Source organism: Festucalex cinctus, chromosome 4, assembly GCF_051991245.1.
Source record: "Festucalex cinctus isolate MCC-2025b chromosome 4, RoL_Fcin_1.0, whole genome shotgun sequence".
Lineage (NCBI taxonomy): Eukaryota > Metazoa > Chordata > Actinopteri > Syngnathiformes > Syngnathidae > Festucalex > Festucalex cinctus.
In genome coordinates, this window is record NC_135414.1 from 29,943,145 (window position 1) to 29,956,933 (window position 13,789).

At 41.1% G+C, this 13,789-nt stretch overlaps 1 protein-coding gene across 4 annotated transcripts in view; it reads right to left on the reverse strand.

Annotated features, from left to right (window-relative positions):
- The window catches only part of igf1rb (insulin-like growth factor 1b receptor), a 48,092-nt gene that overhangs the window by 12,169 nt on the left and 22,134 nt on the right, over positions 1 to 13,789 (reverse strand). For all 4 annotated transcript variants that reach the window (XM_077520204.1, XM_077520205.1, XM_077520206.1 and 1 more), the window contains 8 exons: positions 6,199 to 6,502; positions 4,687 to 4,823; positions 3,475 to 3,619; positions 2,861 to 3,069; positions 2,079 to 2,205; positions 1,758 to 1,993; positions 1,398 to 1,565; positions 652 to 859 (listed from right to left, as the gene is read on the reverse strand). In XM_077520204.1, the coding sequence (XP_077376330.1) occupies positions 652 to 859; positions 1,398 to 1,565; positions 1,758 to 1,993; positions 2,079 to 2,205; positions 2,861 to 3,069; positions 3,475 to 3,619; positions 4,687 to 4,823; positions 6,199 to 6,502 (1,534 nt within the window). The remainder of the gene's footprint in view (positions 1 to 651; positions 860 to 1,397; positions 1,566 to 1,757; positions 1,994 to 2,078; positions 2,206 to 2,860; positions 3,070 to 3,474; positions 3,620 to 4,686; positions 4,824 to 6,198; positions 6,503 to 13,789) is intronic.

Consider the following 13,789-nt stretch of genomic DNA (forward strand, 5'->3'; position numbering starts at 1 on the left):
GTTTTTTGTTGTTGTTGTTTTTTTGAACATTTGTTTTTAGAGTGTGTGGGTGGGAGAAGGGGGTGCGCCATCTTCGTCGGCACGCCAAAGGCGATGTTGTGGGTTTAAACGTTTTTGAAAGACTGACCTGGAGGGGGAAAAGGAAGCGGGTTGTTTTTAATAAAAGGGTCACAGGTCTGCTGTTGGTTATTTGCGAGCAGATGTCAGATGCATAGAGGTTTGTTGTTCGCTTTGGATCCGTGTTGGTCTCACACTCGTCTTCCAGTGTGCGTGTTCCAGTGAGTCATCGAGTTGTTTTCAATGCTTTCCAGCCTCAGGGGGGGGGGGGGGACAACTAGTGAGCATTTTTTGTAAATAGACTCACCAAAACAGCACCAGTCATTTTTGTGGCGAGTCAGGAAAACGGAAGCACATCTGCCTGCTAAATCAAAAGCAAGCGCATTTCCTCCATGTTCTCATTGAAAGAAGCTGCATTGGCAATTTTAAGCATACAGTAAACTCCCGCTATTTTTAGATTGCTGCGATTCAATTATGTGTGTTGGTCTAGCACATGAAATCGCAACAAAATGTATTCAAATTTGTGATTGGAAGGTCCAAAATAAATTGTTTCAAAGAAAAAAAAAGGAAAAAAAAAGAAGAAAAAAAGCTCACCTGGGTGTGAAGATGGAGTTGTGCAGGAAGTTCTCAAAGACTTTCCGGTAGGAGGCATCGGCGGCCTCCGCCTCCAGGTCCTCCACCGATTTGGGGCAAGGGCAGCAGGGCCCCTTGTCGGTACCGTCAGGGTCCGACTTTGTGGGCTTGGTGTCTTCCTCCTGGTCCCCCACCCCGATCGCTGCCATCCTTACAGGGATCTTCAACTCTGTAGAAGAGGATTTGTTGTCATTAAGTCAGCAGTGTTAAAAAAGTCCGGCCCTTCCATCCATATATATATATTTTTTTTTAGCAGTTCGAGGCACATCAATCTGAGTCCTCTTTGGGCCTTTTGTTGCCCTGTGGCAAAGCTAAATTACTTACAATTTTAAATAGATTTGTGAATACTGATGAAACTTAGCTCTCTTCTAATGCTAATTGCTGCAAAACGGAAACAGATAGAAAGAAGAGACTTTAATCTTTCTTTTGGTAGGTTCCATGCTTTTATAGCAATTGAACACAATATTCTCAGTCAATAAAAATCAGTCAAAATCCAGTAAAACAGCCGGGAGCGAACGGGACTGCTTCTGTGAAAATGGCTGGCAGTGAATGAGTTAATGGTATTAATTGTACATAAAATAAGTATTTTTAAAAAGCGTTTTCTTTTTTATTTTGTGAACAAAATTGTTTTTTGAATTTTAGCTTTAGTTTTTTCCTTCGTTTTAGTTAACTAAAATAACCTTGACTGTCTCGCGTGTGTTTCTTACCTTTGGAGCAGTAGTTGTGCTGGTACAGTTCTCGGTCTTCGGCCTGCTGCTGCCAGCGCACCAGGTAGTAGGTTTGATTGCCGTTGGGGGACACCGGGGGCAGCCAGCGCACCACCAGCTGGGTGGAGGAGTTGGAGTAGGCACGCACGTCCTGAGGCATGGAGGGCGCTGCGGACACAAAACAGGCGGCGGAGTTTGAAATGATGACAGATTCAAGTGGGAAAGGATGGAACGAGGAAATGAAATCACACGCCTTAGTTGCCAAAAATATTTGAACAGATATTTCAGGCGGAGTACTACCAAAATATTTTCAGAAGAAATTATGAGCCGCTCGCCACTGCTCCTCCGAGTCGGGCTTACCTGAGGGGCTGGTGCGGATGTACACCACCTTGCTCTTGGCACTGGGCACCTGCTTGTCGTCCACCATGAGCGTGATGGCCTTGACGAAGACGGCGTACTGCGTCCACGGCTTCAGGCTGGACAGCAGCACGCCGGGGTCCGTGTCCTTGTCCTGGTGCAGCTCCACGTCCACCATGTTCCAGCTGTTGGAGCCGCAGCCGTCCTGACCCTCAAACTCGGTGATGTTCTGGTACGGCCTACGGGAAGGCGGGGAGGGGGTGTTCGTGAATAATGAGTGCACTGCACCGAGTGATCAGAAGAAGGGAGTAAATAGAGACGTACGCCTCTTTGTAGTAGACGATAAAGCTGATGAGGTCTCGGTAGTCTCGGGGGCGGTAGCGCTGCCAGGTCAGCTTGATCCTGGTGCTGCTGGTGCTGTTGGACTTGAACTGCAGGATGGTGCTTTCGCCTGAGGGGTGGGGGCACGGTAAAAGACACTTCTTCTTATCAAAAAGAAATCCTGCATTGACCTGAAAAGTCATGAGTTTCTCAGGGGGTCCTTGATGTGTTTTTTTTTTTTTTCCCACTGCACAGTGCCGTCCATAGCTCAGTTTAGCTGTACTCAACAAGAGTATCTCAGTAGAGTGTTAAAATAAATGGAATTAAATATTATCTAAGAATTGGGGGGGAAAAATAGAACAAAATACAAAAATATTAGTTAACAAAAAATAAATAAAAACACCTGAAAAAGCACCTACTGTATATTAGACAAGAAATTCCCCCAACATTAAAATAAAAAAAATAATGTGTAAAAAAAAAAAATTTCAAAGATATTTGGGAAGAGAAAAAAAGGAAAATAAAAATAAACATTAATGCAACGTATTAAATAAATAAATATAAATATTTAAACAAAAAAATAGCAGAAAAAAAATATTAAATAATATAATAATATTAAAATTTATATAAATAAAGGAGTCTAGAAATCATGATCATACCTGCTTATAACAATTAAAAAAAAAAAAAAAAAAAAAATGAAACTGAGCACCATGCAGCGGAAAGTGCCAAACTAAGCGACAGCAACCCCAACGAAAACAGGAAATATTTGGACTGCTTTTGGCGCGTACAGCTGGCTCGGTCGCCGTTGTTGCGGAAGTCGCTTCCGTCGAAGCGCCCCGGAACGCCCGTCTGCTCCCACATCTTCTGGATCTCCGACAAGCAGAGCTTGGGGTTGGCCCGGAAGAACAGCTTCCCGTTCCTGATGGTGAGGTTGTGCTGCTTCCAGTCCCACAGGTACTGCAGCTGCTGGTTGTCGAACGCCGAGAAGGCGTACATGCTGGACGGGGGCAAACGGGGAAGGAGTCGTCGTCATTCGGTCATATATCACCTCCATATTCTGGGCATCATCAGCTCAAAAAAAGTCAAAATACTTAGGTGGCTTTTTATGATACGCTGGGTACCACCTAGACATACAGGAATGACTGCAATGTGGAGCCTTGAGACAGAAAAGATTCTTGTGAACTCAAGGAGAAACGGGAGGAGGATGTTTTTGCTGCAGTGTTCAGATAATTTCTTGATTTGACTGAGCCGAACTTGATGAGAAACAACTAAACCGTTAATATTAATTTGGACGTTCACATGAACTGCCACACAAGTGTAAAGTGACGTTAACTACAATTAACATAAAAAAAAAAAAAAAACACAGGGTCTTAGCTTCTTTGTTTTGTTTGCGTGTTCTTACTCATCCAGTAGTTCTTCGCCGTCGATGTATCGCAGGCTGCGCAGGAAGGCCAGCGAGCTGAGAGTGTGCGAGTGTCGGATGCGCACGTAGCCCGTCACCCTCTGGATCAAACCCGTGAAGCTCTCCAGCTCGGCCACCATGTTGTCTGTTGAGACACAATGTTAAAAAAAACAAAAAACAAAAAAAAAAAAACATTTAATATATACCATTGCACTTTCTTATTCTAGTTATGACTTGAAGTGTGGAAATGACGGTCCTCAGACTTTCCGAGGTCCTGGTCTAGACTCCATGTGACATCACTGCGGATTGTAAAAAGTGTTTTGCTCTCATACGTTTACCTCACTCCCCTTTAAAAGTATTGCAACGGTGAGGCCAGTTCCTTTATTTTATGTTGCGATGCAACCCATTGGTATACGCTAATAGATTTTTGTCTCACCAACCTCCTCACAATATCGTGATCATTATCGTATCGTGAACTTCATATCATGATATTATATTGTGATGTTTGGACATAGTTACATCCTACTTTTCACCTCTGTTACAATTCGATGCCAGAGATAAAAAAAAAATACAAAAATTGCATGTCCGACAGACGCTTGCGCCATTAAATGACAGACAAAAATATGAAAAGATAGATATGAAATGCTACTTTCTTCTGGAAATCCTAAACTAACGTTGTTCACGCTTTCCATAGCCTTTGATGGAAAAGTCGCCAACGTGGCCGCCAGTAAACAACAGCGCACAATTCTGGAACTACAGTGTTCCCTCGCCATAACGCAGTTCACTTTTCGCAGCCTAGCTGTTTTGATTTTTTAGTGCAATTTTGCATGCATTTTTTTTTTCCCAGTAATGTACCTATTTTATCATCAAATTTATAACGGTTTGTACATTGAGAATGTTTAAATAAGCTTTTAAACATTTATAATAAATGTAAAAAATAAAAGGTAACTACTTCACGGATTTCATTTATTGCGGGTATTTTTTTTTAATCTAACCCCAGCGGAAAACAAGGGAACACTTTAACAGACTTTGACAACTACTGTACAAAGAAGCACTTTAAGCTATTTTCTGTCCATTAAATCCCAAGTATGTTGGTTTTGGGTCCATAAAAATGGAGGTTGCAACTGTATATCTTAGCTACCCGCGCCGCGTGTTTTGACCGTGCGTCACTTGGTGGTTAAGACGCCAACGTTATCGGCGCGGTGTACTTACGGCCTCTGCGGATGTTGATGTGCAGGTTGCCTTTGATAACCGTGCAGCCTTTCAGGGACTGCGCCGCGTCCACCGAGTCAATCACCTTCTCCTCGCACACTTTGTCGCACAGGCCGTCGCAGGCGGTGCAGGACATGCTGGAGATAGACAGACGGACAAACGCACGACTAAAACAGTCTTTTCTTTACTTTTTTTTTTTTTTTTTACTAGCTGAAAGGAAAGGAGGTTCCCTCGCAACTAGCAATAGTAGGATATTAATCAGTGTTAATTTTGACAAGAAGTTTTCATTTAGATTTAGTGAGCCTTTTGACTAAAATTAATTAACGTTTTAGTCATAATTTAGTCATCTGATTGTATTTTAGTTCTCGTCCAATTTTAGTCGACGAAAAAAAAAAAGAGCAATTTTAGTCGACTAAACTGTCAATTTAGTCGACTAAAATTGCTCTTTTTTTCGTTGACTACCGTAATTTCCTTCAGCATACATTTCAACTTTTAACTCATTCACACACAAGTGCATAATTGAGATTAATCTTACAGCTGCAAAACGAATGTAAATATGTTTGAACACTAAATGAAGTGAACAGTTTGAATGATTCTTTTCTTCCACCCGCGTTTCGTTCCTTCTGATTAGATTGTGTGAATTTTCGTCACCGTGTTTTCATTTTTGTTTTAGTCATTGACGAAATTGTCAGTCAATTTTAGTTATCGTTATAGTCTCAATGAATGGCTTCTATTTTAGTTTTCGTTTAATTTTCGTCTGAAAACAAATTTTCGTGACGAAATTGATGACAATTTTTTGTCAACGAAATTATCACTGATATTAAATCATTTGCTCCCAAAAACGTATATATACACGTTCTATTTTAAATATTACCATGCTCCCAAAGACGTATTTATACGTTTTTTTTTTGTTTTTTTTTATGCTACAGCACACAGACGGCTTTGATGCAGCCTCTGAATTGAAGAGAACGGGTTGAAGCAATGGTAGTTATTACAAAAATGACCAGGCCCAGCAGGTGGCAGCAGAGTCTAAGAGATCAACCAGGTCATGTTGCAACAGGCTATTTTCCCCACAGTTTTAAACAGATTTGTGAATAATCTTGAAACTATAGCTACATTATAATGCTAATTGCTGCAAAATGGAAAGAGCTAGAAATATACTTTTTTTTTTTTGTCCTGATGAAAGAAGAGACAAATATTTCTTTTGGTAGGTTTCATATTTTTATAGCAATGGAACATAATATACTGTGGACCTTCAATCAAATTTGTCAGTTAAACAGCCGCAAAGTGGACTGCTTCAGTGAAAATGGCTGGGAGAGAATGAGTTAATGTATCTGTAATACTTTCACGTTGACATGCTCATATTTCTCAACTGGAATATTGAGTTCCTTTAATTGGTTATAATTAGCTTAGCTCAGAGCCTTAAAAACTCCAATCAGTGACAGTCATCAAGTTAAGGTCATCGTTCTCAAATTATCTTTAAGATTGATAGATGCAGCGCGTCTGGCTCACCTGTTGGGGGAGGTGCGCGTATACCCGAAGGGGCATTCCGACATGCACTCGCCCTCGTGGATGACGAAGCTGTCGTAGTCCGGCAGGTGGACTCGGGAGCAGAGCTCGGCGCTGACGCATCGCCAGCCCTCGAACTTGTAGGAGCCGTGCGGACAGTCGGCCACGCAGCGGCCCTGGTGGTAGTAGTGCACGCAGGCGGCGCAGGAGCTGTCGCTGCCCGCCACGGCGCAGCTGCCCAGGCACTGCGCGTGGCAGCAGTCGCCGCTCGCTGTGCACGCTCGCCGCCCGCACTTCTCCGGGCACTCTGATGGGTGAAACACAGAAACAAAAACAACAAAAACATTTCAATGAAAAAAAAAAAAAAAAAAAGACTTTTTAATAAATTGTTAATATTTTGTCTATAATTAATTTGATATTTCCATTATTTTTCACGTACAATTAGTACCTTTAAAAAAACACATTTTGCAACTTGCTGTCGACTGAAAATGACATCACAAGGGCTCAGGTAACCAATCACAGCTCACCTGTTTTCTAGGTTTGGTCATGTGACGTTCACAAGCTGAGCTGTGATTGGTTACCTGAGCCCTTGTGGTGTCATTTTCAGTCGACAGCAAGTTGCAAAATGTGTTTTTAAAAGGTACTAATTGTACATGAAAAATAATGAAAGTATCAAATTCATTATAGGCAAAATATTCGTTTGACTGCCCAAAATGGCTAAATAAGTAATGTCTCCCTTTTACTGTGACTTTTTGTGTAACATTGCAAAACTAAATAAATAAAATTATGTAAATATTAAATCCAATTAAATCAACAATATTAATCTGAAACTGTGTGCTTCAAAAAGTCAAAACATAAAATGTGTTTTGACATGTTAAAATTGAAGACATAATACACATTTTTCATAGAAACGTATGCAAAAGTGAGTCAGTTGCTGGACAGATACATGTCTTCCACAAGTAAAAGCAAGCTCATGAATCTTCTTCGCCTGAAGACTTCCGTACATTTCCCTGCCACTCGTATGTGGTGCTCCCCCTAGCGGCCTGCCAAGTAATTGCTCAATCAGTAATGAACAATGGAGCCGTTATAGTGGCTGTATATTAACTACAAATATCACGATACTTGCGACGCCGCAATCGGGAGAAAAAGTATCACCATTTATCGCGATATCGATATATCGTCACACAACATCAAAATGGTAACATTTTGTGTTTGGCAACACTCCAACATGAATTAAGTCATGCTAGCAACGTAGAAGCCGCGACTAAGATCGGCCAGTTTACGTCGATGCACGTCTTTGTGAGGGACGCGAGTTTGCTCTGAGGCTACAATTACATCTTGCGAGCAGTTTGATAACTTTAATACATATTATTTCACTTAAAAGGACGTGACAACTAAATAGCATGAAAAGATGACCAACTAATGGCAATGAAAAATGTGTATCATTTGAAAATATATGGTGCTAAAAAACGGATTTCTGACAACAAAACTACAAACATCCCCACTAAGTGCACAAATTGCTCAATCTGCCGTCTTGGGGGGTCTCCTCGTGTTCCAATATTAGGACAAGTAAAGAATAATAAGCATGATTTACAGTCCTCCAGGAGGAATGGTAGGTCCAAACTCACTTAGGAAGTTGATCCGTTCGAAAAGACGAGATGAAAAATCTGTCGTGAAAATGATGTCACACGCTTGCATTAAACCGCGTGTGTGTGTGTGTGTACGTTTGGTGTTTAAACAGGCCGCACAGTGAAGTCATGGGAAATGATGTGCTGTTTAAGTGATGCCGATTGACATGACGCACATGCTGCCTTCAACGCCCAATTGCGTTGAGTGTTTTAGTTATCCTCCAGAAATATTCAGCTCACTGCCTGAGGGGACATCATTTTGCGGTTTTTCAAACTTAAAAAAAAAAATAATAATAAAAAAATCCCTCGACATAAGTTTCACTTAACATCAAGTTGGACATGGTCTATCTAAACAACAATATGAAAAAAAAAAAAAAAAAGTCTCAAGGATCCATGCATGACATGAAACAGAAGGTCTGCCATTTTCATTTGACGTAAACAGTTTGGAGTGAATTCCTGCGCTTCTACTAGGAAATTCTCCCAAATAAGTCCCAATCAGAAAAAGAACAATAGGATGGAGATGTCTGATAACACATGGTAGGGCTGTGCAATTAATTGAAATTAAATTCCAATTATTACACTTCATAATTAAAAAAATCAGCATATCGTTAAAAAAAAAAAAAAAAAAAAAAAAAAAAGATTAATACTCTTTTTTGAGGTGTTTAAATGTATACATTTACACCTTTTTTTTTTATATTAAAGTAACTAATTAAATTTTTTTTCATTCAAAAGGAGCTTGTATTAGTGTTTCAAAGAATTGTATTTGTCTTAATATTTTTTTAAATTTTAAACATTTTCTGGTTTTGCAACAAAAAATAAATGATCATCCTACTGCACAGTGCACTTCAAGTTTTTGCCAATATAACAAAAATAAAAAAAATAAACCAATAAATATTATTATAAAAAAAAATTCTGTTTGGTCCAAAAGGTACTTACATAATTATTATGCTTCTATTTTTTTTAATTGGTCTTAATATTTTATCAAAATAATGGTGATTATTATATTTCCCATAATCGAGCAGCCCTAACACATGGAACAAAAAAAGTTTCATCGACCCGTGACAGAAATTGAACAATCTAACGTGGGCGGGCCATGGAATCAATAGACTCCATCCAAGTCAAGTAAATTCAGATGTCAACGCAACAACAAAGTCATTCCTTAACATAAAAAAATAACACAAAAACATATTTTTATGCCAACTGAACCCACAAAGCCACCGACGGACCCGCAGTCTGTCCAACCCGACGACAACACATCATCAGTCAGTGACCATGAGGCGACCTTCACCGGCCCACCAATCAGAACTGTCCAAACTGTGTGGTCCCCATCAGCCATTCAGCGGGCTGTTTTTGTGGTCGCGTGTCTCTCTCTGGCATACAATGTTCTTCCTCTAAACCTCCGCCCACCCTCCCTTACGCCTCCTTAAGCAACCCTGTGACCTTACGCTAAGTTGAAAGACCAAAAAAAAAAAAAAAAAAAAAAATGGTGACGAAACAGCTGGGGTAAAGAAAAAGGGCGGGAACATGCTGCAATAAACGCAAGGCTGACAAATAATGGATACCAGCTTTTGTGCTAACATGTTGCAGGGCTGCTGCGACACAGGAAGAAATACGGGATGGGAGAAGGTGGGGGATAAGGAGGGTGGAGGAGTTTCATATGGTGGGCTTGCCTCCAAAAACACAGAGGGGGACTTGGCAAGTTATTCTCAAAACTAGTTCCCAATAGGAAATATTAGAAATAGGGTGAAAATGTCACCATCATAAAACTTTTAGGAATCTTGCAAAGCAATTTTAGCATTTCTAATAGTTGTTAACCACTATAGATAGACTGATATGTTTTTTGTTTGTTTTTTCAGGCCCGATATCGATACTGATTATTAGTAGTCAATGAGGCGGATAACATATAGAATATCGAAGAACAAAAATTTATTTACTGTAATCTGTTTCGGGATAAGGGTGTGTAACAAAGTTTCTCGGTGCACTGTACAAAACATGACTGATGCTCTGATTAGCAGCGTGTTCACCTTTTCCATTCATTTGTTAGAGAACGGCGTGGATCAAAAAGGATTGGGTCACAAATGCCTGCCCCGGCGGGAAAGTATTCTGGGAACTCCACAACGGTCGCCAGCCAAACAGCAAGAATCTTTCTGGTCCGTTGCATCCAAATTAAGCTATTGTCGTAGACCCCCAAATGCACGGCGAAAACAAGCAGACTCTTGGTCCTCGTCGACGGTGGTCTGTGTCTTCCTAATTTGTTCATGCTCGGTTCCCATCCGAGGATGATCCCTGCCTGATGCGGAGCCGAACAAACCTGCCCTGATTAGAACGCTACACGAGAAACATCCGTGTGCTCGCTCCCGGCAATGGTGGCGGTGTTTTCCATTGGCCGTGTTGCCCAGGTGAAAACACTAACAGGCCCAACAGGGATCCTTTAACTTTCTATATGACCTAGCTTTCCAATTAACAGAAGAGCTGAGCCATTCCGTCTTAATTTATAACAGGAGTAATGTTATTTGATACCCCTACCTTTTCATCAGTAGTTTGATTCTTGATTAAACATCTGTTGAACGGAGGGAAAATGCACATTAAACTTTTACAGGTGAACCTAATTTAAACTTTTCTCAAACTCGTCAAACGCACAAAACAAGGTCTTGCGCTTCACGTTGTTTTTTTTAAAACGTTAAAAAAAAAAAAAAAAAAAAAACGTATTTACACATTATTGGGAGCAAATGAGTTAAGCACACGTTTTTTACTCTGATTTTGTCCGTATCTAAAAATGGCACATTTGTCATATATATTTTGGTTAGGATGTCAAAGCCACTGAACCCGACACATTTAGCCACCCTTTAGTTTGGTCCGTTGACATCCGGAACTGTGACTTGGCTGTCGTCCAATCCCTAATTAATTGTGATGGTTGTCGAGACAATTTGGGAGAACTTTACCGACTTTGCGCTCTCTGGAGATGGGTCTCAATCAAAATAAATGGGGCCCATTTGGTTGTCCTGTCCCATTAGTAACACTTTCCACCAATACACTCCATTGTCTCCGGCAGATTGGGTCCTGTGTAAATATTTTTACGGAAGACTTCAACAGCATCTGTAAATCTTGTCCACAGCGATGCTTTTGTTTTTATCTCGCTATCTTGATGTTTGATGACTCCTGGCACGCCAAACACAAACACACATTCCACTTGACAGTGTGCTAACGTCTTTGCTGTCATCTTTATTTGCTCGGAGCACTTTGGCGCCGCCGTCTCATGGATGTGACTCCGCTCCGCCGGACATCCAGATGCCACGCCGTCTATCGGCCGGGTCGGTCATTTCGAGAGCTGCAAATTCACTTTAAATGGAGATCGGCGTCCTAATGATGCTAGTTGGCCCGCGCAGTTAGCAGACGCGCTGCTGGCGGCCCCAAACATTGAGCTGCCTTCAACACTGACAAACTGTCCGATGCAAACAGAGTCGGCTTTGTGCGGGACTGGAAACAGTAATATGTGGGCACATTGTGTTTTCTGTCCATCACCAATGCTGTTGCGGTGTTTATGGAGACTGCGCCGGTGTTGTTTATTTTCCCAAATTTGCTTGATTACTGGAACGCACCGAGAAGCAAGGGGAATGTGTGGCGATGTCCTGAACAGACCTTTGGGATTTGTGCTTGGCTAAGTTTAAGTTTGCTAGCTGGTCCGTTTTTGTCCTCACTGTTTATTGGAGAGAACTACTCTGTAAATAAAATCGGGAGGTGTGTGGATTAACAGTAAATACAGTAATGATAATACAAATAAATCAATGAATTGGCCTTCACATGCTTTATTAATGGTGAACCGTTGATACAATTAAATCTGAATCTGTCTAGGACAACTGCTCCCTAATGTGGATCATCTGGGCAAATCCCCGACGCAAGTAGCCCATCAAAATGAGATCTTGAGACATGGAATTTGCCCAAAATGGCTGCATCATTCGCTGTGTTTTACACTGACAGGTTTTGATTAGAAAAGATGGCGAGCAGATGAGTTCTCAAACGATGAATCGTCAACCAGCAGGGGTTCACTGTACTACCGACTGAAATGTTAGCACTTATTAAAGAGATGAAAATTGAACAAGTGCAGGCGGTTGACATTAAATAATACTCTTGTAGGTGAGACAATCGAAAAGATCCTTCCTTATTTGGGTCACCCACAGCGAGGAGGCCTTCCACGGGAGAGATCTGTTGTCCGAGGCTAATTACAGTCAAAAGGAAACAGATGCGAAGTGCTCTCGGACTTGAGATTCCACTTTGTGACGGCCGTTTGAGTGCGACCGAGGACTTGCAGAGGGATTTTGGACATAAGGTCTGCATTGGTGGTCTAACAGTCCATAGATGAAGTGAAATGTTCTCTAAATGTAGCTCAATTGTGGAGGTGCAATAAAGACCTTGTCAAGGACTACGCGCATTTATAAACGAACAAATATACAAATCAATTTTTTGCCATTAAAAAAAAAAGGCCAAGAAACATTGAATCCAGGACATCCTCTGTTATTCCCTTCAAGTCTTTGTTGATGCCATGCCGCTTGGCGGTTCAATCTTTCCTTATAATACCGTGTAGCCAAAGCATCGGAGGTGGCAAAGGGAAGTTATTTCACTCCGGCTCGTCTAAACAGAGCCAGCAGTTCACCTTGTGGAACTTGTTTGGAAAACACATTTGTCAGATCAGCTGACACCACTGGATAACCGGGAGACAAAAGACATTCCTGGCACCCCCCGACTGACTGCCCTGGAAAAGACATGACAAATAAAAAGTGTTGTTCCCACCCAGAGAAGCCAGACAATGAAAAAAAAAAAAGGGTGTGTGAGGTTTTCAAGGAGCAATCACACCATCCAGGTACTAGTCCTTTATAAGATGGAGACTGATACTGTGATATTCAGGTGTAACAGGATGACGATAATGGCTGAAGGCATCGCAATAGTTTTGCACACAACTGTTCTAGTTATAGTTGCCACATTCAATGCCACTCTGAATCAAAAAGCAGAGATGGAATACCGAAACCACCAAACCGGACCCGTTCAACACTTTGGTTATGCCTAGAATTTCTGTCCAGAAATATTATAAACAGAATTGGTAATGAAAGGTAGCCTTGGCGGAGTCCAACCCTCACTGTAAACGGACACTACCAAACAGGTAGAGATGGTACCACATGCTCCTGGAGAAACGCAACACCCCCGGGATCCCACGCCCCAACCTCTGGAAAGCAACGCCCACCCGGGTGTTTAATGCAGTGCCAGCGGAGGCAATCAATGTTGGTTTTTGGCCTTGCTGCATACATTCAGAAATTTCTTCAGATTCTCTCAATCTTTTGATGACAATATGGACAGTAGATGATGAAATTCGTAAATTCTTTGCAATTCTAAGTTGAGAAATATTCCAAAACTGTTGGACTATTTGCTTTGTTATCCACAAAGTAGTGAAACTCGCCCCATCCTTGCTTGTGAACAACTGACACTTTCAGATATGCTCCTTTTAGAATTGTGACACTCACCTGTTTTCAATTTACCGGTTCAACATGTGGAATGATCCAAATGTGTTTTTAAGCATTCCTCAACTTTCACAGTCTTTTGTTCCTCCTGTCCCAGCTTTTTTTTGGAACACGTTGCAGGCATCACATTTAAAATGACAGAATATTTCCAAAATCACAACTACTATTCATCTGTTTGAACATTCAATATCTTGTCTTTTAATATATTCAATTAACTATACATTGAAAAGGATTTGCAAAATTTGATTCCAACTTGATTGAAATTGGTGTTTGTACATACAATGCTGCCGACTATTCTTTGATTGGATTCACACGCACACATTCCCTTTTTTTTTGTGTTGACATGCTAAAGCAGACTGAACAATCCCTGGAATTTAATGGGAAGGACAGCTGAGCTGGCATATAAGATTCCCGTAAGGCAACAGCAGACCTCGCTGGCAACCTTAAATGTCATGC